Source organism: Python bivittatus, unplaced genomic scaffold (genome assembly GCF_059951505.1).
Source record: "Python bivittatus isolate LINGU-HERP-01145 unplaced genomic scaffold, Pbiv_v1 ctg000220_np1212, whole genome shotgun sequence".
Classification (NCBI taxonomy): Eukaryota; Metazoa; Chordata; class Lepidosauria; order Squamata; family Pythonidae; genus Python; species Python bivittatus.
Window position 1 is genome coordinate 25,180,939 of NW_028277048.1, and position 25,236 is coordinate 25,206,174.

The 25,236-nt window shown below is 38.6% G+C and overlaps 1 protein-coding gene across 2 annotated transcripts in view; it reads left to right on the plus strand.

The window, feature by feature from the left end:
• Positions 1–3,861: 3,861 nt before the first annotated feature.
• DIP2B (DIP2 acetate--CoA ligase B (putative)) overlaps positions 3,862–25,236 on the plus strand; it is a 196,423-nt gene continuing 175,048 nt past the window's right edge. Inside the window, exons 1-2 of one of the 2 annotated variants that reach the window (XM_088138185.1) lie at positions 3,863–4,186; positions 4,595–4,684. Coding sequence is in view for 1 of the 2 variants with exons in the window: in XM_088138184.1 (XP_087994310.1) it covers positions 4,084–4,186 (103 nt within the window). In the remaining variant the exon portion in view is untranslated. Of the gene's footprint in view, positions 4,187–4,594; positions 4,685–25,236 lie in introns of both variants that reach the window. The other variant, XM_088138184.1, reaches the window with a different exon arrangement.

The following is a 25,236-nucleotide window of genomic DNA, read 5'->3' on the forward strand; positions in this document are numbered from 1 at the left end:
GCACGTAGAAATCTATTGGTAACCAATGCAGGGACTACAAAGTAAGTGTAATATGGTCAAAGTGGCAAAGGTTGGCTAGTAAGTAAGCCACTGCATTCTACTCCAGAACACAAAGTACAATTGCACACTGTTCCAAGAGTTCTGTATAGAACTCTTGACCAAGCTAAGAATTATATTGGAAATAGAACATGGGTGTAATTACTGAGGACCTGTACCATCAGGTAGCTGATATCTGCCGAAAGAAAGTTAGAAAAGAATGGAGGCTTGCAAGGGAGGCTAAAAGCATCAAAAAGGGTTGGGGCAGGGAGGTAGATCAGTAGAAAAAGGAAGGAATGAGTCCACTGCTAGGAAATGGTAAGACAGTAACAGATGATATGGAGAGGGCGGAGCTAAATCCCTACTTTGTTTCAGTTTTCTCCTGCCAAAATGAAACTCTGTCCACATTATTTAAGCAGAGCAACTGATACACAAAAGGACTGGCAACCCAAGGTAAGTAAAGAGACTGTGAAGGTGCTCCTGGTTACCATGTCTGCAGGACCAGACCGATTACATTTGAGAGCCTTGAAGGAACTTCTGGAAGTCACTTTGGAGTCCCTTTCTTTGAACAATGCTAAGAAGATAGAAATAGTGCCCAAGGACTGGAGGACAGCAAATGGTGTTGCTATCTTCAAAAAGGGAGAAAAAGAGAACCTAGGTAACTATAGACTCCATGCAAATACCATGCAAAACTCTGGAGCAAATGATTAAGCATGGATCTGTGAGCATTTAGAAATGAATGCATTACTTGGCTGGAGCGGCCATGAGTTTATCAAGAATAAGTCATTCTGACAGAGTGACCAGCTTAGTTAACCAAGGGAATGCAGGGGGCATAGTGTATTACAGCTTTAGCAACAGTCAACATCTCCCATGAGATTCTAGTATACACAATGACAACATGGACGCTGGATTATATTACCATTGGTTGGATACAGAGTTGGGTGAACAATCATACCCAATGAATATATGCTAATAAATCCACGTCAGGCTGGAAAGTGTTGAGGAGCATATTGCAGGGTTCTACTCTACATCCTGTACTATTCAACATATTTATAAATGACTTTGGTGAGAGATTAGAAAATATATTACAGGCAGGTCTTGATTAGTGTGATAAATGAATCCCATGAAATGGTTGCATTATTTGAATTTGCATTATTCAAAGTGATATTTCTATGGAAAATGTGACAATTGGTTCCAGGCAATGAAACATTTTAAACATAATTTTTTATATGTATATTAATGAAATATTAATATAGTAAAGGATAAAAGGATAAAAAGAATATACTTATAATTTAAATTTATGGTTAACGAAGTCAGTTTCCAGAAAGCAAAATAAAAGCAAAAAATGTCTACCATAGATTCAGGCATTCCAACATCTTGTCCTGTTTTAGCATTGCTATGACCACATCCATGTGATTCAATTACATCAAATGTTTGCTCTAATGTAATAATGAGCCTCTTCTTTTTGAAACTTGCACTGTTTTCCTCTGATGAAATGTTCCATTTCTCCATTTTGCACACACAAAATTAGCAGTGCATAAAACCTTAACTGCAACTGGACATGCGCTAGCCTCAATTGTGTATGCAGTAGCCTCATATTAACTGAGTTTTAGGTCACAATAAACGTGATCTGGTATCAATTTACAATTCACACTAAATTGAATATTGCGGGTTGGTGGCAGGAAGCTGCAAGTCCCAGGCCCCCAGGCAGCTAAGTGCTGCCTCTAGGTGAGGGAGGTTCAGGGAAGGTGCATGGGGGTGTGCAAGATGCACTGAATGGGTTGGGGAGGGTGTGCGGGGGTGCAGTGTTGCTCAGGGAGGCTAAATGGCTGCTGCTGGGGGAGGGAACAAGGGGGGTGGGCAGGGGTGTGAAGGAGGGTTGGGGAGGGTGTGCAGGAGTAGACGAGGTGCTGCGGAGGTCGTGTGTGCATGAAAGTGGGGTACAGGTCAGGGAGGGTGTGCAGGGGTATGCAAGTGGCTGGCATGGTGTGAGCGCAGAGGGGCTGGGGCAGGGTGTGCATGTGGGGGAGACTTATCCCTGCAATTTGTGATCTTCCCTGCCGGCTTCCCCTTTGACCTTTTGAGGAAGCCGGCGTGGAAAGTTGCAAATGGTGATCATGTGATCGCAGGGCGCTTGGCAACCAGTCGTAAGTGCAAACGGGTTGTTAAGCATTCATATTGTGAGCACATGGCCATGGGGGTGCTGGGACAGCGAGAACTCCGAGGACTGGTTGTAACCACTATTCAGTACCATTGTAACTTTGAACGGTCACTGAATGAATGGTTCTAAGTCGAGGACTAGCTGTTTAAAATTGCAGTGGTAGGAGTAATCCTACTGGGAAGTGGGACATGTGAAAAGGATCTTGGTTTCTTGAACCAACACAATCCAACAGTGTCATGCAGCTGGAAAAAAACAAACACCAAATGCATCAACCAAAACCTAGTGTAACAATCAAGAGAATTTTGCATTTGTCCAGTCCAAAAATATTGACCAGTCCAAAAATATTGCATCCATTTCTGAGCACTGCATTTTGGGAAGGACATTGACAAACTGGCATGTTCCAGAAAAAAGCAACCAAAATGATAGTGGCCTGGAAGAAAAAAAACAGAATGGTTGGAGGTATTGGGAATAGAATAGAGACTAGAATAGAATAAAATCTTTATTGTGGTCAATGACCAGAGGCATTGGGTATTTTTAGCTTGGAAAAGAGAAGACTGCTAAGAAATGCCATGGTTTTCCTCAAACTAGCTGGAGAGATGTCATGTAGAAGAAGGGACAGAATTGAGAACAAATTCGTTTAAATTACGAGGAAGGAGATTTCAGTTGGACAGCAAGAAAAAGTTCCAAGGGTTAGGAGCTGTTTAGTAATGTAAGAGCAGCTTGTGGAGCTGGTGTTTAAACCGAAGCTAGGTGGGAAATGGCATCTGTTGGGGAAGCCATCACTGTGGTTTCCTGTGCTGGGCAGATGGGTTGGACTAGACCAGTGTTTCTCAACCTTGGCAGCTTGAAGATGTGTGGACTTCAACTCCCAGAATTCCCCAGCCAGCCTTGCATTCTATCATTTTATGAAGACAGCATCGCACATATATGTGTAACTGGCTGGATTAAATCTTGTGCCAATCCACGTGTTTTTACCCCATGATCTGTTGACTGAACCACAGTGGCTGAGTTTAAAGAAGTTCTTGGGAACCGAGAGAGCACATTAAGTGCATTACAAACACGTATTCCCTTAAACGGCAAAAAAAGTACTAAATAACCTTTCTGAACTGTTGGAAAGCACCCGCCATCTGTTCACACCACACACTAACCCATAACAGAGTTTCTCTAATTTTGGCTTAGACACTCCACCTTGTTAAGATTACTGTTAAAATAAACCATTGCCTTGCTGCAGTGTTATGGATTCAGCCTTTTTCTTAGGTTGTGTGTGTTTGCATGAAACACTGCACCAGTATCTAAGCTGCTCCCATTTTTGGCCGACCGTGTTCCGCGAGTCCAGAAATCTGGGTAATTCACGAAAAATTCCATCGTGGAGAAGTGTCGCGGGCTCATCGAACTTACTTGCGGAGAGTTTCGAACGCTCGAGCGAAACGCAGCTGTGCCCGGGGGGAACCAGGAGCTGCTCCGCGCTGCTGCCGCCTCGCCCGGCCAGCGGCGAGTCCGAGACGGCACCCAGCTTGCGGGAGGAGGCCGGTAGAGGACGCCCGCGGCCCAGGCCCGGCCTTTCTCAAGGCTGGCCCAGCCCTGCCCGAGGCGGCGCTTCGCCCGTTCGCGGGGGGGAAGGAGGAAGGCTGGCGCTTGGGTTGGGCCTGCCCGCCTCCCTCATGTGACCGAGCCGGGCTCCTTCAACGCGGCGAGGAGGAGGAGGAGGAGGAGGGTGGCGGCAGCGGCGGCGAGGCTCAAGGAGAGCGTCGGATTATGGCCACGGCGGTGGGGCTCGTTGCCGCCTCTGTTTGGCGCGGCAGGACCCGGAACCCCCGGCGCTGAGAAGGGGAAGGAGGAGAAGTCGCCACCGCCGTCGCCGGAGTCGGGCACTTTCGTTTCCTATCATGGCTGAGCCGCCGGGCGGTAACGGCGCTGTTTCTCCTCCGGTCGGTTTGCCCCGAGAGGTCCGCGAGCAGCTTGCGGAGCTGGAGCTGGAGCTCTCGGAAGGTGAGCCCCCCTTTTCTCTTTTCTAGGGCGGAAACCAGATTATTGGCAGCCTTCCATTTCTCTGGCTGTGGAGAACAGGGAACATGTTTCTCCCCGGGGCTTCCCGGTTGAATTGATTTTATATGCTGGGGGGGGGGGGGCAGATGGGGGAATATGAAGAAAAGGCCCATGCCTCTCGTCCCCAAACGTGCACTCTGTAATCTCCTGTTCCCTGGTGGTGGCATTTACATTTTCCTTTAGGGTTAGAATGGATCGTTCTCTGAGTGTGTTCATGGAAGCTGAATAAAACAGATTAGGTCATTTTTTTTTTTAAGGTTGACTAAAATAAATACAGCCGCCTGTGCATACGCACACTCCTGCACACACCCACACAAATGTTTCAGTTTATTTTTTCCTTCTCTTCCACAGAGACGTAATTTCCTCTTTATTCTTTCTGTGGCTGCATAGATGAGATTTCCTTTTCTACGTTTCCCGCTTCCCTCAGCCTGTGACTTAATTGTGAGTTTCAGTCTGCATTGTAACACAACTCCCACAGTCCACAGACACAGATAGAATGTTACTGAAGAGACACTTTGCTCTTGTTGCAATGGGTTTGGGAGGCCGTTTGGTGAAATTTAGGTCCATGTAAATCCTTATGAATTCTTATGAATTTTTATATAGGATGCGCTGGTTAAATCACAAGTTTACTTCTGTCTCCACCAACTGTCATGGATCTGATGTTTTTTGATGTTACTGTGGCACAACAAGGTGGAATAAAGGTGTATATACTCCTGATTCTTACACAAAAACTTCTGTCAAAATAGAGGTCACAGTTAATCTGTTCAGTATAATGTTTACTACAATAACATTGCTGCCATATATAAAATGGGCAAGAAACATGGATCTGAAGCACAGATTCCTGTGAATTCCCAAGATTTTACTTAAAATCCACCTGGAGCAATAATCAGAACACTAGTCTCATTCTGTGCATAGAAATATGCCATTGCAATCATGTATCTGTCAGTTTTTGTCACTGTCATGTTGCAAAAAAAGATCCAATGCACTGATCCTCATAGAGCATCACCATTTTATATGGAACATATCTGAAATCACCATCAGATCATAGATTAATTTTTTTCTGCACAGATTGAACCATTATAATCACAAATCTCACAATTTTAGGTGCTTAGTATCTCTCTCTGTGGAAATGGCTTCAGTCCAGTTTGGAGGTTAGGTTTCAGAAGCACAGTACCGATAAAGGATGTTTTTTCCATCATTTGGTTGAATGGATCCCTCAAGATTTACGTTTTTTTTCTTCTGTTTTTAATAGTTTTTAACCCTGTCAGACAGTCTTCTGGAGGTATTACTTGACTAATTAAGCTTTCTTCTGACTCTGTCCTTTAAAGAAGACTGAAGCTCTTGACCCATCACTTTCTACATCATAATTTAGAGAGATGCTTAGGCAGGATATGATAGTTGAGGATGTAACAGCCACTGAGAGAACCAGATCACATTCTTTCCATTCTCCCCATTCATTCCACTTGCATACATCTGACCAAACCAGTGATGGATATGATCTGTAAGTTCATATGGATTCAGCATAAAAACCATAAGAATCCACATTTTTGCATAATAGGTATGAACATAATTTTGCACAGATGGATGCAATCTGTGATTTGAAAATGGTACCCAGTAGATCCCATGTAAAAAATATGAGGATCCATATTAATCTTGCTTAGATCCAGGGGTTAATTAATCCAGGGGTTAATTTTCATTTGGGAGGTTGGATGGACCTTTTAAAAAAAAAATCTTTGTGGGAAGTTCTGCTGTTGAATGAGAACTGCAAATATGCTTTATGCACTTAAACTTTTATGGGCTTATAGCATGGTAGGCCTTTTGTCTGCCTGGATCGTTGCTGCAGTTTCTGGGTTTTTTTCCTGCATATATTAATTCTATTATGTATCTTACACTTGGTGCAGTGATACCACAATATGTGTTAGGGGTATATAGGGAATTCCCTTAGCCACATCAACAATGTTGCCTGTCAGTGAGCATCATAGTGGGTAGATTTGATAATCAGAGCTTGGTAGATAAGGGAAAATGTGGATAGTATAGCTAGTTTTACCATTTTAAAGATAGTCCAAAAACTGCCTTTGAAGTGATGATCAACCTTATTGTTCAAATGTCCAAAGTGGTTTGTTTAAAGGAAACCAGGAAGCCTTTCATGCACATTCTGAGGAAAGAGAATGACGATGCACCGTTTGTTCAAATTTATATATGCTTAAATGTACATATAACCAAGTGACTCCAACACTAGAGTCTGAAATTAGGAAAGTTGGTGGGGCTAAACAAGAGTTTATTTTTGTGAGAAATAACTAGGAATTTTATTTGCTTTTAAAAAACATTTTAAAAATTGTGGGCTGAGAATTCTTTAATTTTGAGTGTATGTTAATTGCTTCTGGGTCATAATAAAATAGAACTCACATGACTAAAGCTTATCCATTACTATTAGGAATGATTTATCTTGCATATACTGTTGGTTTGCAGGACAGTATCTCTTTGAAAAGAAAAATCAGTTGTTTTTAAAAGGTTATATATTGCTGAGGAGTTTAGATAACAATGAAGGGGCTTTATTGGGCTTTCTATGTGATCTGCAGGCTGTTCAATGCGGCTGTAAGCACTTTACACAAAGTTCCTGTTTATGCTAAAAACAAAACCTGAAATTGTATTTGAGACATAAATGGCACATTTCCTCTTCTTTTTTCCCCCTGTAGTTGTTTTCTTAACTCTCCATGTTGTTTTCTGCTCACCGGCTCTTGAACTATTGTTTTCTGTCCTCATGAAATGACAATCATAAGTGAATTTTATAAAACAAAAGAACCTGTTGAAGTTAAAAAAGAATTAATAAAACATACAGAATTCATTGCTACCGTGCCTGAATTTCCTCATGGGACACACATATGAATCATTTCTCAAAATATCGGTTTAATTTCTACAAAGCTGTAATTTTCTGATGAGAATACAAAGTTAATTATTTCAGAAGGGACATTTTGTGAATTATCTTACCATGATAATATATTTGTCCTGACAGGCTGGATTCCAAGCAGTTACTTAATTAGTTCAAGGGCTTGAACTAATGGATTTTTTTTTTTTTTTGGCTTGGTGGAGAGGGAACCCCCTCCCTATTTCTATCATAACTCTTTATATAGCTCTTTTTATGCTTTTTTGTCATCTAGTTTGCGTTAACATTAGATCTGCCATTCAAATGCCATGAGCCAAAGGTGCAGTTGGCTAAAGTTGAATTAATTTTTGGGTCTTGAATGAAGAAACTTAAAGAGATGAATGTTTTAAGTGTCATATATTATGTGGTGATTTTGTACTATAAAATGTGTACTGTACATAATAATTGGGCAAAGATCACATGTACTGCTTGTATAATGCATTACATTTTAGTAATACTAGGCTATAGAAAAGCACTGAAAATAAGTGCCTGTTGATATTCAAGCAGTATTAGTATGCAAGTAAGATTACAGGTAATTCTATACAAATCATTCAGAAATGTTACTCTATTTCTATACTGTGGTCTTTGAGGAGAATAGCAATCAGTGCGCTGCTGCTGCTGCTGCTGCTGCTGCTGCTGCTGCTGCTGCTGCTGCTGCAGAAACTATTCAAGTCTGTCCCACTGTTTTCTTCTGCACAATTTTTGGGAGGAAGCAATGCAGTAATGTTATGTTATATAGGAACATTACCTTTGAAAAAAAAATAATGAAAACCTAAGTGAACAACTTTAAAGAAGGAATTTTGTTGCTTATTTAATAGCAAATGTATACAGTTGTCTTGATTTAGCAACTTATATATCAAGATAGCTCTTGCACTTGCCCTTCATATTTCTGCTCATCCTATTAGTTGTTTATTTATTTTATAGTCTTTACATGTTATCCCAATCATCGGCTCTCAGGGCTTTTCTTGTTATATTCTTGTTATATTGATATATAACTCTGCAATATATAATTGTAAGTTTTCAATATCAGATTTGATTGACCCCGTTTCATTCATGGGAATTTCATTTAAGCAATTACTGTAGTTTAAATCATATTAACATTTGGAGAATAATGAAAAATACTACTTTTTATATCATTTTCAATAAACCATCAATTGCAAATTTGCTGGCACATTTGGCTGCTGAAAAAACATCGTTTTTGTAATGTTATAATGCACCTTACCCAATTTAATCTTTTAAAGTATACTGATTTACACTTATTCTGCATTGTTTGCGTAGCATCTGATCTTGATATTCCTGAGGCTGCAATTCAAAGTACTGCAGTGCTTTTTCAGCGTAGCCCAGTGAGAATGCTAATTTAATATGGAAACATGTTTGCATAGGGATATGTGTGTATATAGCATGCTGCTTGCCTTGCATATAGGTACTTCTTTGTTGTGTTGTGATTATTATTGAGTGAGAGTTATATATACAGAGAATGTAAACCGATGTAAACCAGTAATTTTTCCTCCCTGGGGAGTTCTGGTGCTTTGGAGAGTAGAGATTTTTACATAATTTCAGCACCCTTGATTCAACTAAAATTTCCAGAAAGCTAAAAACATCAGATTTGAGGTAGACATTTCTATTAAGAGGGACCTTTGTCTACATTGATTAGTTGTTTACTATTACTGATGCCTTTTTGAGATTGTTCTATGCCAAGGAAGTGTTACTTTTCACTGGGAATCAGTATAAGCAGAAGCTCTATAAAACTATACAGGCTTGAAGGGGAATAAATTGACCACTTGCATCGTGCTATAAAAAAGGGTGCCAATCAAAAGCCTTGACTGTGATATAGTTTTTGTCTGGCATCCTATTCAGCTAAGTTTGTGTGATGGTGGGTTCTTTGTTACATTTTAATTTGGTAAACCAGTGCGTAGATTCCAAGCCACCATACTTCCATTCTATTGCTGTAAGTTAAGGCAATTCAGAAATTTGGGGGTGCTGGTGGTGATTTCCAGTTATCAGTAGATACCTGGTGCTTAGCTTTCTCCAATCATACTGGCATGCATTGTGTCATATACGAGATGTAAATGTTGGATTGTATTCTTACTTCTTTATTCTGTTTAGTCAGATTAAAAGTGATCTGGTTCTTTTCATCATCTTGCTTTAGCACCAGACATCTTGCTTATTTTCACTGGGAAGGTATTGTTTACTGTGCATGTTTTCAGTGAGGTCCTTGTAATAGTAACCATGTATTTCCATTTTGTTTCTGTTGGTGTCTCATCAGTAAAGGTGTCTACAAAAGAGTACTATATGGGCACCATGTGAAGGTAACTGAAACAGTGATATTGGTGTGCAAGTCAAATTTTATGGGTCTCTCAGGAAGTCATCACATGGTACAATGATTTGTCAGGATCCTCAGTTTCTGTTTTTGACAGCCGAACAAAATGTCTAGTTGTCAAGCCGTAACTGTGTGCAAAGGTTTGACCGTGTGCAGACAGTGTATGCTAAGCAAGGAGCCAAGGATGTTTAAAGATAATAATTTGCGGCTATAACCTTGAAGATTTTTATGTTATCAGAAGCACACATAGGACCTGGTGCTTTTGTCAAAATAATGAAAGTAGTTTTGTGATGCAAACTCTGCCCCCTTTGAATGTGCGTGCAACAGGACAATAAGTGTACAAAGGGACAGAGCTTATGGCATAACACTGCTTTTGTCATTTTCCCCCCTCCCCATGGATGCCTCTGTATCCCATTGTCTCTTTCCTTTTTCCTGAGAACTTCATTCCTTCTGTGTGTCTTCTCTTTGAAGCTTTGTAAAATCTTTCAGGAGGTTCCTATAATAATTTATTCCTGTAATTTGCTTATATTATTTGTGCACAATTTGGTTTTGCTAATTACAGAATTTGGTAGAGGTGATTTTTCCTATACTGTTATGAATGTTTTTATAGTGGGGTAAGTTTGTGTATTTTTAAATCATTGAAAACATTAACAGGCAATTAGCCAATTTAATACCTCATTCCATGTGAAGAGGGCATTTATTATTCTTTGGCAGCTTATTAAAGCTATTGATTTCGTAGAGGTTTGGAACATAAAAAATTGCTGCCTTTAATTTCTGCCTTGCCTTTTGCTTGTAAATAATGTACTGCTGGTTTTGATTGAAGCTACTTAGCATTAATGCACCATTACTCCTTACTGGGGGGCGGGTGGGGAGGTAGGAAAGAATCTCATTAGCCAAAGAAGAAAGGTGAAAAAAGAAACTAATCTATGCCAGAAAGATGCTGCTTCTACTTGTGAGTTGCTGCAGAAGTAAACAGAAGATTAATAATAATAATAATGTTAGATTGTTATTGTAATTAATTATTATTTTAGGTATTGAGTCTGTTTTTGAACATTTGTGAAAGCTAAAACTGCAATATGAAGTATGCTGTTAGATACAATTTTACAAATGCTTTAGTGAAGAATGAAAATGACAGAAGTCCTTGTTTGGAATACAGTATTCCTCAGAGAAAGAACATTCTACTAATCTGTTTTCTAACAACAGCTACCTTCATTGTTGCAGTTGGGATATGTTGTATCTAAAAATACAGATTGCTTACTAGAGTTCACCTTTCCCAAATATATTGTTTTAAATCTATTACAGGAAGTTGTTCTCCTTATCTCTGGTGAAGGAATACCATGCTAGTTGTAAATGTCCTGGTTTTGTTTCAGATTGCACACAATTTCCAGACATGAGTAGGCCTGAGATCAACATTAGAAAAAATTGAGGTTGTTTGATATGCAGATAAGCTACTGTTTATATTTGGGGAAGATGAAAGCTCCATTATAGATTCATAGTGGCTAGAAAGAGAAAATAGGAATTACTAATATTATAATCTCTTTAGACAAATTTATGCCATAACCCAGACTTGAAATATTGTGTAGTTATGGACCCTGCCCTTAGAAGATGTACAAAATAGCAACCAAAGTGATCAGGGGGCTGCAGCGACTCACTTATGAGTTAGAATAGAATAGAATAGAACTGGATGGTGAGAAATTCAAGACCGAAAAGGAAATACTTAGTGCATAGTTAAATTCTGGTACAGTGGTACCTCGGGATATGAACTTAATCCGTTCCGTGACTCTGGACGTATCCCGAGTTGGTCGTAACCCGAAGCAAAATTTCCCATAGGGTTCAATGTAAATCCGGTTAATCCGTTCCGCCCTCCGCCCGAATTTGGTCGCAACCCGAGGCGAATTTCCCCATAGGGTTCAGTGTAAATCCGGTTAATCCGTTCCGCCCTCCGCCCGAATTTGGTCGCAACCCGAGGCAATTTTCTCTTCAGAGCCTTACTCCTGCCAAGCCTGCTCTGCATTTTCTTTGGAGCCATGCTAACACGCACACCAAAAACCTTCGCAAAACACCGCAAAACACACCACAAGCCTCACCGAACGTCTCTTTGCTACCGCGACCTTGCCCACAGGAAGCCACGACCGCGTGGCAGCAGGGAAAATGGCCGCGGATCCGGTTCGTAAGTAGAGGCGAGTTCGTAACCCGAGGTAATTTTTTCCTGCCGAAGCTGGTCGTAACCCAAAATGTTCGTTAGTAGAGGCGTTCGTATCCCGAGGTACCACTGTATTTGATTCCTAAAGATGCAATTATAGCTGCTTACTTGACCACCTTTAATAAGTGGACAGATCTAGGGAAAGTAATTCTATTAGTGGCTGCTCTTCACAACAGACCTAAACATCTTTAACATAAGACATAATATGCCTCTGAAATTAAGTTATTTCAGAAGAAAAGCAAAACAGAACAGTTTTATACTCATGTTCTTTTGTGTACTTTCTAGGTGTTTTGGCTTTGGGAAGAAAATGCTGGATTAGGCCTTTGATTGGATCCAGCATGCTTCTTCTATGGAGTCCTTGGGGTTCTCTGAGCTTAGTTGTTTTCTTGCAAACGTTTCGTTACCTGGCTAGGTAACTCTTCACTCTAGCACTGAAGATGTTACCTAGCCGGGTAATGAAACATTTGCAAGAAAACAACCAAGCTCAGAAAACCCCAAGGACTCCACAGTTCAACCCTGAACTACACATATTCTCTTCTATTGATACTTCTTCTAATCAGTATATTTTAAGATATTTCTCCCCAGCTTTCTTTGTCTTGGTGAGACTTTGTAACCTGAATTAACACTTCCTGTGATAGTTAAATAGATGAGAAAAGGGTTGGGAAAGGATAGCATCTGAAGATAAAAGAATTGGCAAGGGAAAAGTAAAAAATCTCCCTTCTCATACTGGGATTTTATTCATCCTCTCATCTCTGTCAGCTTCATTAGGAATTGACAGTTTGCTTGAGCTCAGATGCTATTGAGTCTAGTTGTTTTGACAATGACGAGGAATAAGGTATCTGTTGTAAATCCCAGAAATAATAACTGCTGCCACCTGTATAAATAATAATAGGCTTTGTCTAGATAATCAAGAATTTAAAATTATGGTGGATACTTATGGGAAGAGTCAGCTTCCTTAATCTCTGTGAAATTATGTGATATTATGTAGTGTGTTGACTAGGTTAGTAAATTCAATCTTGATTCACAGCACTGAGCACATGAGATAGGCAAGTAAACTATTGAGCAGAAAACAGTTAAGTAATGGGTGGCCATATTTAAAATAAACCATAACATAGAATTTGATTGATTGATTGGTGCTTTTGAGTCAGTGACTGGCCCAAGGTTACCCAGCCGGCTTTGTGCCTAAGGCGGGACTAGAACTCACAGCCTCCCGGTTTCTAGCCTGGTGCCTTCACCACTAACATAGAATACTTTACACTTAACAGTTAAGAATAATTTAATAGGTTGCAGTGGGAGGGCACATAGGACTCAACAGCATGGCAAGATTTTCGGTCTCCACTGCTTACCAGCTGCTCAGGATCCACAGAAAATGTCACAAAATGAATGTATTTCTAGGGAGGCCAGTAACTTTTTGATAAGGATACTCAATTGACCAATGAATACTTGGAAAAACTTAATTATATTTTCTTCCAGTGGATTCCTGCTCCTATCTGTTTAACAAAAAGCTGAGTCATAGGTGGAATCAACTTTGGATGTGTCTGGGCATGTTATTTGCTCAGATACATTCTGGCAGTGGAGAGGAAAGGCTGAATTATATGACAGCTATTTTCCAAACAAACTCATTAACAAGAATAGGACAATTTTTGATATCGTCAATGAATATGTAAAAAAAAATCAAAATGTTCATTAAAGTGTGTTTATTTATTTATTTGAAGACTTATGTGGCCATACATCTTAGAATACAACTCTGGGCAGCTATATACAGTATATTTACAGTGATGCTTAAAAGTTTGTGAACCCTTTTAAATTTTCAATATTTCTGCATAAATGTGTCCTAAAACATGATCTGTTTTCCACACAAGTCCTAAAACTAGATAAAGAGAACCCAATTAAACAAATGAGTCAAAAAGTTATACTTGTTCATTGATTTATTCAGGAAAATGATCCAAAGCTATATATTTGTATGTGGCAAAAGTATGTGACCCTTTGCTTTCAGTAACTGGTGTGCCCCTCTTGGGCAGCAATACAGATAGTTCCCAGGTTACAAACTTCCAGCTTATGAACAGCCCATAGTTATGAATGGGCTGCCTTAAAATGGCGCTTGGCTGGCTGGCAATGAGATCGGGCTCAAAATTGCAGATGGTGCTCTCCCTCCCCACAATCTTATGAGCCACCGAAGCTGTGCAATGCCTCCCTGAGCATCACAAAGTAGCATGTGTGTTTTTAATATACCGTACAGCCTGTTTTCAGTGGTTTTCAGTGGTTCATGAAAACATTGGGTAGCTTCAGCGGTTCGTCAGCTCAGGGAAGGAGAATGCTGTCTGCAATTTTTCTCATGAATGCCCCTTCCGATATGCAAGAAGGGGCACGAATACCCCTTCCAGCCTGCAAGACATACCCCTTCCGGTATGCAGGACAAGATGGAACAAAAGTGTTAATCTTTAATCATGATCTACAAAGCATACCTACAGACGTACACACACACAGATTCTCCCCCCCCTCCAGTCTAACTGATGCTAAATACCTGTTCCAATTTACATACAAATACGATTTAAGGACAGACCTTGGGAATGGAACTCGTTCTTAACCTGGGGACTGCCTGTAACTGCAACTAATCATTTCCGATAACTGTTGATCAGTCCCGCACATTGGATTGGAGAAATTTTAGCCCATTTCTCCTTACAGAACAGTTTCAACTGCCCACTTCAGGTCCTTCCACAACATTTCTATAAGATTAAAGACTTTGACTTGGTCAAGTAATAATGTATTCAAATGTAAATTAAGTTTATTAAAACTTATTTGGTTGGTGTTAACAGTATTAACTTTTCTACCTTTTCCTTTCCGGAAAAAAGACAAGTTTCATGTTTCTGTTACAAATGGGAAATCTTACATTCCTCTCAGCCACTAACTGGATGATCAATGGCCACTGTGAAATATCTTTCTCTCTAAATGGATAATTCTTATTTTAAAATCCAGTGATCTTTGGATTTAATTAAATCAAATACAGTACAATTCTCTGTGAATTAGAACTGCAGTTATAAAATTCAGTACTGTAATCTGAATTTATTCTTTATTTCAGTTATTAGAAATGTACTTTTTGCATAGTTTCGTTTTTAAATTATCAAGGATTTATTTATTTATTTATTCCTCATTCATTCATTCTATTTCTATCCCAGATTTAATTCAGGAAGTCAGGTTGGCGTATACAGTGCTCCCTCTTTATATTTTCCCTCACAACAAGCCTAGAAAGTAGGTTGGGTAAAGAGAAAGTAACTGACTCAAAGTCACCCAGCAAACTTTTGTGACTGAAGGTGGACTAGAATCTCAGTCTCCTCACTCTTGTTTCAACACAGCTGCTTTACTACAGTTATACTGCCGGAACTCTTCAGATCTGCTTTCAAACACTGGGAAATTTTACAGAATACCTTACTCATTTTAATTTTGAAGGAAGTCCGATTGTGCTCAGTAGTGTTTACTCCTATTTAAGTGTGTCTAGGGTGGTGACTTAAGTTAGACACTTCTTTACTTCTGTTATATTAGCAGGCATAAATATGTTTTCAAGTATATCAATACAAGTAAAAAACTGGGAGTTGAGATTCTCAGGAAGCTGAATGTACAGTCAAGGCAGGATGTCAGAAAATATATCATCTTTGGTGAATAGTTGGAAAGAATTTGATGCAAGTCCAAGCACAGCCCGGTTTTTCTATAATCGTGTAATGACAGATTGGGCCATCAGTAGTGTTCAGTCAATTCTGCCAGGATCCTCACAATTGCATTCAAACAGCTACTAGATATACCTCCTGGAGACAGTAGGAATTATGAGTATACCATGACACATGTGCCCCAGAAACAGTGGAGGTTTAACTAGCAGCCTAGGTCTTAAATGATTTCAAAGTCAAAGTCTTTTTATAATGCCTGTAAATCTTCCATCAGGAGGGAAGGGAGAAACTGTTATTAATCCCACATATTTCAGAGGTTTGGGGAGCTGAAGCGAGAAGGCGCTGCTTTTTTGCGGCTATACCAACACTGTGGAAGAGCCTCCCGGTAGAGATCAGGCTAGCCCCCATCAGGTTAATGTTTCAAAAGCCACTAAATTTGCAGTTGTTTCGGAGCTCCTTCCTCTGATTTTATATGTCAACTTTAACTTCTATTTTTAGTGTTTTTATTCTAATGCTTGGTGGGTGTTACTTTTATTACTTTTATTCTGAAGTTTGCAACATGGGTGTTTTAATTGGTTTTTATATTTTATGTAAGCTACTGAGTCTTTTTGATTGTGGTGGGATAGAAATGTGATAGACAAACAAACAAACAAACAAACAAACAGGGATGTCTTGTTGCTACAAAGGAATTGGCTCAATCCCTTTGTTGTGTACTGTGGAGCAGTTTGTTTTATATCATAATATTTAGAGAATTCTGTTTCCTGGTGTGGCAATTTTGATGAGTAAGATGAGAAGTACAAAACCTCATCCCCTGTATAAATCTCTGCTGGCAGCTCTACAAGATCAGCTCCTTGGTGATAGTATCGCTGTAATTATAATGCAGTTACGTAGAATTCAGAGTATAAGGTAGTTATTCCTGACATCGGTGAGGAATACAGCTCGTGACAAGTAATGAGACATGATCTAGCAAGTTCTTTTCCCAGATACTTTGTTTTACACATGCAGGCCTGGAATTCTGCACTGGTGATGTATAAGAAGGGGTGCTTTTGCAGGCCTTCTATACTTTGGATTTTAAACACCTAGTGTAGTCAGTCTTTACTTTCTTCCAATTGGTTTGCATGTCAGTTGTCAGCTTGGCTGTGTAATTATAAAAGTAAGCACTGTGTGTCTGCTGTTCTGTCTGAGTTCTGTGCCCAAAGTAAATTATGCAGATTTCATAAACTGTCTCCAATGTTCAAAGAAATTGTATTTAAAAAAAAAAAAAAAAAGATTGCTGCAACAAAAAAGTAAGAGGTAAAATGAATGTGAGTAGAAGCAAGCAAGCAGTAGTTGATGGGGTCAGTTCATAGTAATTTGGGGATAAAAGAAAACAACATTATAGTTATTGGATAATTCTTTTTAAACTGTCCCTTGCAGTTATTGGTAAGACTTTAAAGTTCCCTCTATATGTTGGACTACTGTAATGTGGTCTCCATGGGGCTGCCTTTGGAGATGTCTCAGAAGCTACAGCTAGTGCAAAATGCAGCAGCTAGATTACTGGTGGGAGTATCTGTGGGAGTATCTGTCAACATAGAATAATGCCAATCCTAAAGTAAATACATTGGTTTATGATATGACCTTTTAATTCCATATGGCGCAGTATTGGGACATATCAGGCAACGCTTTGTCAGAACAGAATCTGCCCATCTGGTCTGGACATGAGAATGCCCCCCCTTGCAAGGTTCATGATCAGGCGATAGGCCTTCTCGGTGATGGTCCCTATAATTTGGAACACTAGCCCCTGGAGATATATTTGGCCCTAGTCTTGTTTACCTTCCACAAACAAGGTAGCTATTCTGTTTGATCGTACTTTTGACCCCTAGTTGTCCTTAGGCATCTTGTTTATGTGTCTTAACTTATTTATTGAGCCTTTTATTGCTTCCTATCCAGAGTCTGTCTGAATTGGGGAGGGATATAAATACAATGATAAATAAGTAAAATGGTTTGAAAGAAATCAATGATTCCAAAAGTGGTTGTTAGTTTTTTAAAAGTAGGACAATCCAAAACACAGAATTTAAAGAGATTAATTTACTATTTGTTCAGTTCCAGATCATGCTATTTCAGCTTTTGAATCTTTTGTGAAACAATTTGAAACTGACCTGCAATCATCCTTACTTCTGCATTTTTGTAACACAAAGAATGTGCAGGGAACACCATGAGGCAATCAGTCATCCTCCAGCTATTGATAGCAGAGTGCAAACCCATAATCTAATTAGTGTCCCTCCAATCTGCACCCCAAGCTGCTGTAGATCCTGGAGTAACAAAATTCCTCATCTGCCATTCAGGCAAAAGGTTAATAAAATAAATTGTTAGTGCATCCATGTTTTAATACCTATTTTGTGCATTTGGTCATTTGTAAACAAACAAATCCAAACCCCACCAGACCAAGCATGCATGCATGCATGCATGCATGCATGAATACATAAATAAATAAATAAATACCTGAGTTGTTGCTGTTAAGGTTAACTTTGCTCAGTTTTCAAATAACCAGCTCCAAACTAAAAATAAGTTGAAGCAAGGGAAGCAAGATAGAGTATTGACACTTTTGAATTTTGGTGTTGGAGAAGACTTCTGAGAATACCATGGATAGCCAAGAAAACAAACAAATGGATCATTGAACAAGTCAACCCAGAGTTCTCACTTGAGGCACAAATGACTAGGCTCAAATTATCCTACTTTGGACACATTATGCGAAGATCTAACTTTCTGGAGAAGACTCTAATGCTGGGAAGGGTGGAAGGAAAGAGTGGAAGAGGATAACCAGCAGCAATTATATAGGAAGTTTGTTGTAGTGTTTTTAATTAATTATTTTTTATTTATTTTAATTAATATTTATTCTATTTTTACTGTAAACCGCCCAGAGTGACTCTGTAGTGAGATGGGCAGAGACAAATTTGAAATATAAATAAATAAAAAATAAAGGTGGATGGACTCAGTTACAGTGGCGATGAGTGTACCATTGGAAGAGCTGAAGGACCAGGTTGGGGTCAGATCATCATGGAGAAGATCCATGTGGTCACTAAGAGTTAATGACTTGGTGTCACATAATCATCATCATCAATCTCATGAGATCAGACAGCTCTTCAATTGCTTCTGAATTGCTGCAAAGCAGTTTTGTAGAGGTAACAATTACCAAATATATTGAAGGTCTTTGGGTATTCTTAGAAACAACTTTTACCTTCCAAGTGTTAAATGCCTTATGGTTAACACAGAATGATCTCCCATATGCAAACCCGTGCCAATTAATGGATTCCTGATGGTAGTCTATCCCAATATAGTCCATAACTATTATTTAAGGATTCTTTTTGTTGATAAGTATTTCACACTTGATTTTATGTAGTTTTCATTTTTGTTTTCTTTTATGCATTTATGAAATAGCATCTCTCCCACCCCTCCAAATCTTCAGTCTTCAAAAGATAGCAGGATGTGGCTTTCTACATTGCAGAAAAGTTTGAAGATACTATCAAGCAAAGTGATTTCTTTTCATAAACATCTTCTAGATTTAGAATTAAACTTATGAAGGTCGCCATTTAAATTTGTATTTTTGTTATTATATTAAAATAAGATACCTGTAAATTGTACATAGGGTAACCCTGAAAGTGTTTTTCATACACAGCCTGGTGCGGTTTGGGCTACTTTTGGGGAAACTTGCAGTTTTGAAAGCAGTTAACTGATTCAGACCTACAATACCTAAAAATGAGGATAAAAGAACTGTGTCCTGCTGTATATCAACTGCTTCACTGACTATCTGTTCCAGTATCTGGGGTGACTCACATGTGACTTTGCCTCCTGAAATGCTGGTTTAAATTGTTATATTTCCAGTAATAACCTTAGTCCTGCAGGACAATTTTGTGTCCTCTTGGAAGATTGATATCCACACAGATTTATAGTACTATGCACTATCAGCCCGCTCCCTGACTTAGCTCAGTCCTGAGAGAGCTAAAACAAAAGGTCCTTGATACTGATGTTCAGAGCAGTTTAAGCAAAGCCCTATCCATGTATGGAGAAGGCCTGCTGGGGAGGTCATTCTTCCACCCTAAGTATTTAGCAAATGTGTATTTTTTGCCCATCTTATACAGAGCATTTCTTCTTGCCTGCTATAGAGTATTGTTGCTGTCCATGCTAGAAAATAGATTTAACAACATCCCTGCACGGAAGAAATACTGTCCCTGTACGTTGGAAGAAATAAAAGCATTTCCCTATATGCTTTTGTGCTACCCCTTCTACATGGTGTGGCAAGTTTACTTAATAACATTTTCACTTCAGTTCAGAGGAAGAGGGTAGTCTCCTATTCTTAGCTAGTAAGTCTCCAGACGTTTTTAGAAGAGTCACTCGATTCATTGCAATTACTATTGATATTAGATGCTCAACTATATAACAGTTTTGGTAACCTCAGTACTTTTATGCAGATTCTTGTGCAAATTTCTTGATATTTATAACTGGTTTCTCTGTTTTCTGGTATACTTGTTTGGTCTTTGACTGTAAATTCAAATAAATAAATAAATAAAGATAACAAGTAGTGCTGTAAAACATACAGGGGGAAGCCTATCTCTGCAGAGTAAATTCTATATCAACTTACCTGTCAAAAGCATCTGAAACTAGGACAACAAAAGTTATCATGTGTCTTACAGTAGGCTAGCATATGAAAAATGCTGATTTGGAGGAGCGGTGGTCAGAAAGAAATATTTATAAATCTAATGTTTTCATATCTTCATTTTGATATATTGTATGTCCAAATCAGTTCATATTAATTTGAAAATTATTTTAAAAAATCATGCCAAGAAGTTACAGATAGCCTTGAAAATGACATTGAAAGTAATTTTTCACAGTAACGTTTGTCAGTATCTCCACCATTCTGTGTACAATTGATTTGGCATGGGAGGTTGCTTTCAAGATGCCAAGGCCATGTATTTGTTTCATAAATGACTTTCTGGATATTGGCTGGTTTACTGAAGCAGCAGAGGTTTAGTTTGAATTGGCACTTCTGACAAGAGACAAAAGAATCCTCCTACTTTAATGTATATAAGCTTTGAGGTGAGATTATAAATCCATAGGGGTAGCATCTCTGAGGGAAGAATTTACAGAAGGCCAACAAAAGAAGGAACTTAATACGAGTATATATTGTGATAGGATGTTGTTCTCATTCACAATATTGCTTTTTAAAAATAAAATTATCATGGCTTCTCTGGAAGAACCTAAAGACACAAAACTTGCTAGAATCTCTGTTGTAAACTGCCCAGTCATTTCAATGAGATGGGCGGTGACAAATTAGATAGATAGATAGATAGATAGATAGATAGATAGATAGATAGATAGATAGATAGATAGATAGATAGATAGATGTTGGACAATAGTTTCTTCTTTCATTGCTGGCCTGGCTGCAAATCTCCAGACTTGCAGTTAGCCCTGGTGTTTGAGAGTAAAGTATATGTAATTTTACTGCAACCATAGCAGGAGATAAGGGGTAAGCTGCAGTCCCATTAAAATTAGACATCCTTGTGCCTGATTAATTGTGCTTAATTTAATATAATAGCCAATTTAGTGTATCTTTGATGTTGAATTGGCCATTTCTAGACATGCTGGAAGTTTTGGAACTTGGAGACTTTCCTGCAGGTACTGATATTTGGAGCAAAAAATAAGACAGTAAAATGCAGTTTGGGAGTGGGGTGTTGATTATGTAAAATTTTCTGAAGAGAAAAGGGGATGTTTGTTTTGTTGGAGTAATTAAAAATATGATTGAGTCCTACCAAGGAAAAAAATAGCTAATCCTTAGGTTGTCTGATTTTGGAATATGCTTTTAAAAGTATATAAGAATACAGGTAGTCCTTGACTTACGGCCATTTGTTTAATGACTGTTCAAAGTTATGATGATGCTGAAAAAGTGACTTACGACTGCTCCTCACACTTACGACTGTCACAGCATTCCCATGGTTACATGATCAAATTTTGGGCTCCTGGCAACTGGTATGTATTTACAACAGTTGCAGCGTCCCAGGGGTCACATGATTGCCATTTGTGACCTTCCCAGGGGGCTTCCAACAAACAAAGTCAACGGAAGAAGCTGGTTCACTTAATGACTGCAGTGATTCATTTAATGATTGTGGCAAAAGGTCGTAAAATCGAGCGTGACTCACTGAACAACTGCATTGCTTAGTGACAGAAGTTTCAGTCTCAATTGTGGTCGTAAGTTGAGGACTACCTCTATTTTTAATAGGATTGGATTTTATTCCAATCAGGGGAGATAAGGGGTTAGATTTCTTAACTGCAGTAAGATTTATTTTTGCTTGGTAATTAGATTTTCAGTTGTGCCTTCTGAGCATCCCTGTTCCTTAGGATAAACTGCAACAGTCAAGTGACAGCAACCATCACTTTTGGATTTTTTTTCCCCAGCCTCTTAATAATAGCTCTGTTCTGGGTCACATGACTGGGAGGGTGACATAGAATGGAGGAGTCATCAAGATTTTGAGGTGCTCTGTACTGCCTTTTGGGAATATATTTGGGAAAATTAGGAATTTTTTTCCCCTCCATAGTGCCTGGCCAGATTTGGTTCATTTTTTAACTCTTTTGCCCACTTTTCCCCTCACACCAATTTTGGTTCTGTTCTGATCAGTCTTCAGAGAGCTACTATATTGATTGACAGACTGTGTGCTGAACCCCTTACATAAATTTTCATGAGTATGGTTGGAGAGAAGAAAAGGGCTTCTTTCTTGAAATTTAATCTGTAGATTAATGTATTTTTCTATACCTATTGACTTTTTCTTCATTTCACAACTGCGTGATGTATTCTGGCTTATATTATATATTCATTTAGATGTCTAAGAAAAAGGCTGGGCATCAGAAACACCAAGAAAGATGCTATTGTATTTCTTACTCATATAATAAATTTGTGGAATGTGCTAGAATAGTATAAATGCAGTATTATCTATATTGTCCAATGTTTGAAGGTTGGGGGAAAAATCAATATGATGTTGAGCCCTCATATCCATAATTAGTAAAAGAGTAATGTGATTTGGAGGCAGAAAAATGATTATTTCTGGATGTAAGTCATGAACTCCTTCCACCCTTCAGTGTAAGTTACTCAGTGTGCAGTAGAATTCTTACTCTTGTTGGGAGTGGCTATCTTAGAAAAGCAGCTGGTTTATGAGCGGCACTTACTTATTCTGTCAGTGCCATTCTGATTGGAAGTTGAAACACAACTTCTTCTTTTAAAGCTTTGCAGTGAAGTTTTGTGCATACAGCGTTGAGAATCCTAAATGCTTCAAGGTAAGCTGCTTCCTTTCCTTCTTACACTTCTGATTTCTGATGCTTTGAAACTTCACCAGTTTTCACCAAGCTTGCTTGTGCAGTCATCTGATTACTTAATCTTAATAAAAATGAAAGAAATATGCACTGAGAATGAAGGCAATCCTTGATGGATGTGATAAAATTATGAATCTATACCTTGTTCATGTGTTAGAATGCTGACTGGAGAAACAGATGTGAAGGTGTTGATTTTTGCTTGCCTAATAGTAAATAGGGATTTTTACTCACAATTTTCATTATTCCATTGACCTTTTTACTTACAATAATTCTCTGGAGTATGTTAGATTGAAAGATAATGATTTGCCCAGGATTATCCAATCTGAACCTGGGGTTCAGATGTCCAGACACAGTCATTGCTATTCTCATATATGCTCTTACTGCTGGCAGGCCTTTTCTAAGCTTAATGCTCCAGGTCATGGTTTCTTCATGCTTGCTTCATCATGCTGTTGTAGGAGTTAAGGTTCCTGTTTATTTTTCAACTAAACATGAGCCTGCCTGTCTAGGTGGTGGTGCTGAATATGATTCAGTGAATGACTTAATGGCTTCTAGTTCTTCCATATGTCTGAAGAACTATATGTCTGAATTGTTTTTGCTTGCCTATTAATTTTTTGTCTTGTGAGTCTTTGGAGAAATAAGGGATAACGATAGAATTCATGTGTTGGCAGATTTCTGAAGGATAAATTACCAGTTTTTTTAAATACAATCAAGGAGTACTGGGGAAACTCAGAGGACTTATGTTTTGCTAGAATTGTATGGTAGTTCTATTTAGCAATACTAGTCATTTTGCTAAGTATGGAGATATACCAATCATCTGGATGTCTTATTATGCCAGTATAACAAGAATGCATAGAAAAATGTTTTTGATGGAATGATTGCCGCAGTTGAATAACATTTTAGTTCCACATCACTATCTTTGAGAAACTCCAGTGGCATTATAGTGTTATAGTTAAAAGTGTGAACTGTGACACATGAACTTCCAGTTGAAATTTCATTTCAGATACCTCAATGTGCAAAAGCCTCAGAAGGTTAATTGATACTTTATGGATTGGAATAAACATTATTCAAATCTTTAATCCTTGTAACATGTCCTTTAGCTGATGGATTTAAAGCTATAAGTGAGTCCTCCTATGAGTTGAGGTGAACAGGAATATCAGTATTTTTTGGGGGGGAGTGCATATTTAATCAAAAATTGGGTCACAGATCTGAAAACGATATAATATTGATATAACAAATTGTTGTAGGATCAACATGTATATTATTTCTTAAGGAAGCAGCCATTGCTATCCCTTCTGGCAGCAAAATGCAAAAATTAATTGGGGAGGTGAGTAAGGCAGAGAGATCATGGAGAAGATCTGCTGACAATCTTCTGTTCCTGCCATTTAAATACTTCCTCTTTTGCTTTCTCCTAAAAGTTTCCTGCTAGAGGAAATTCCTCTTGAAATAATTGTGGAATCTCCTGCTGCGCTATTTACCTTCTGCTATTGAGGGGAGGGAACTAGGGAATGTAAGAGCCCAAGGATATGAAAGACCCTCTCCTGACCTCTGTTTGGGATGAAAATACATTTTGAGCAGGTTCACTGAGCAATGTTGTCCCAGCTGGCAGAGAGACTGGCTTTTTCACTAGTGAGAGAGGAATTCCTGTCTTCTAAGCCTGCTACTTGTAACAGTGGGAAATATGGAGGTGGAAACTGTTATCTAAGGACATCAAATATCCTATGACAAATTGAGTTTTCATAGTGAATGTTCACCCACAATTCCTTTATGTAATATTTAGTAATTGTTGAAATGTATTTTGGAAGGTTATTGGAATGATTTCTCATCTGCAAAAGACTGATATGTCTACCCCACTGAAAACTGAGTCATGACTTTTCAAAGGTCATTCTGTGAGTCAGTGGCAAGTCCTAACTTCTTATGAGTCTGTTGCTTAATAATTGATGCTCTAAAAAGCAGTACCACTGAGTCACGTAAACATATCTGCCCTTTCTTTTGGTTCTGTTTTTTCTTGACTGCCAACATGAAGTACACAGTACATTACAATCAAACCTAATGACCAATACTAACAAGATACCCCAAAGGCCTGAAACTGCCTTGTCATATGAAATCCAATGGGAGGAGTTTTCTCTATTTTCTAAGCGTAAATTTACAAGCCAGCACTTTCCTACCTTCTACTTCTGAATCTGCCTAGTTATATTACTGTTTTGTTCCCAATATCAAGGAGTAAATAGTACTCTGAAACAAATAGGCATCGTAGAAATCAAATTAAATCAGAATCTCATGTAACCCTCACTTTCTGAATTAAATTGAAAGTTTCCATTTGCCCTAACTTTCTCTAGATACTGTATTATGAACGACAGCATACAAGTTATAAAAATGAAAAATAGAGGCACAACTCGCTCTTGCTCTGCATGCATATAGATAAATTATTTGGCTTAATAATTATAGCAGCAACTAGTTCAGTTTATGCCAGAAATACAAATAATAGCTATAATGGGATCACGTACTGTATAAAACTTCCCTTGGAAGAGTCAAAATTGCTGCTTTTGTTAC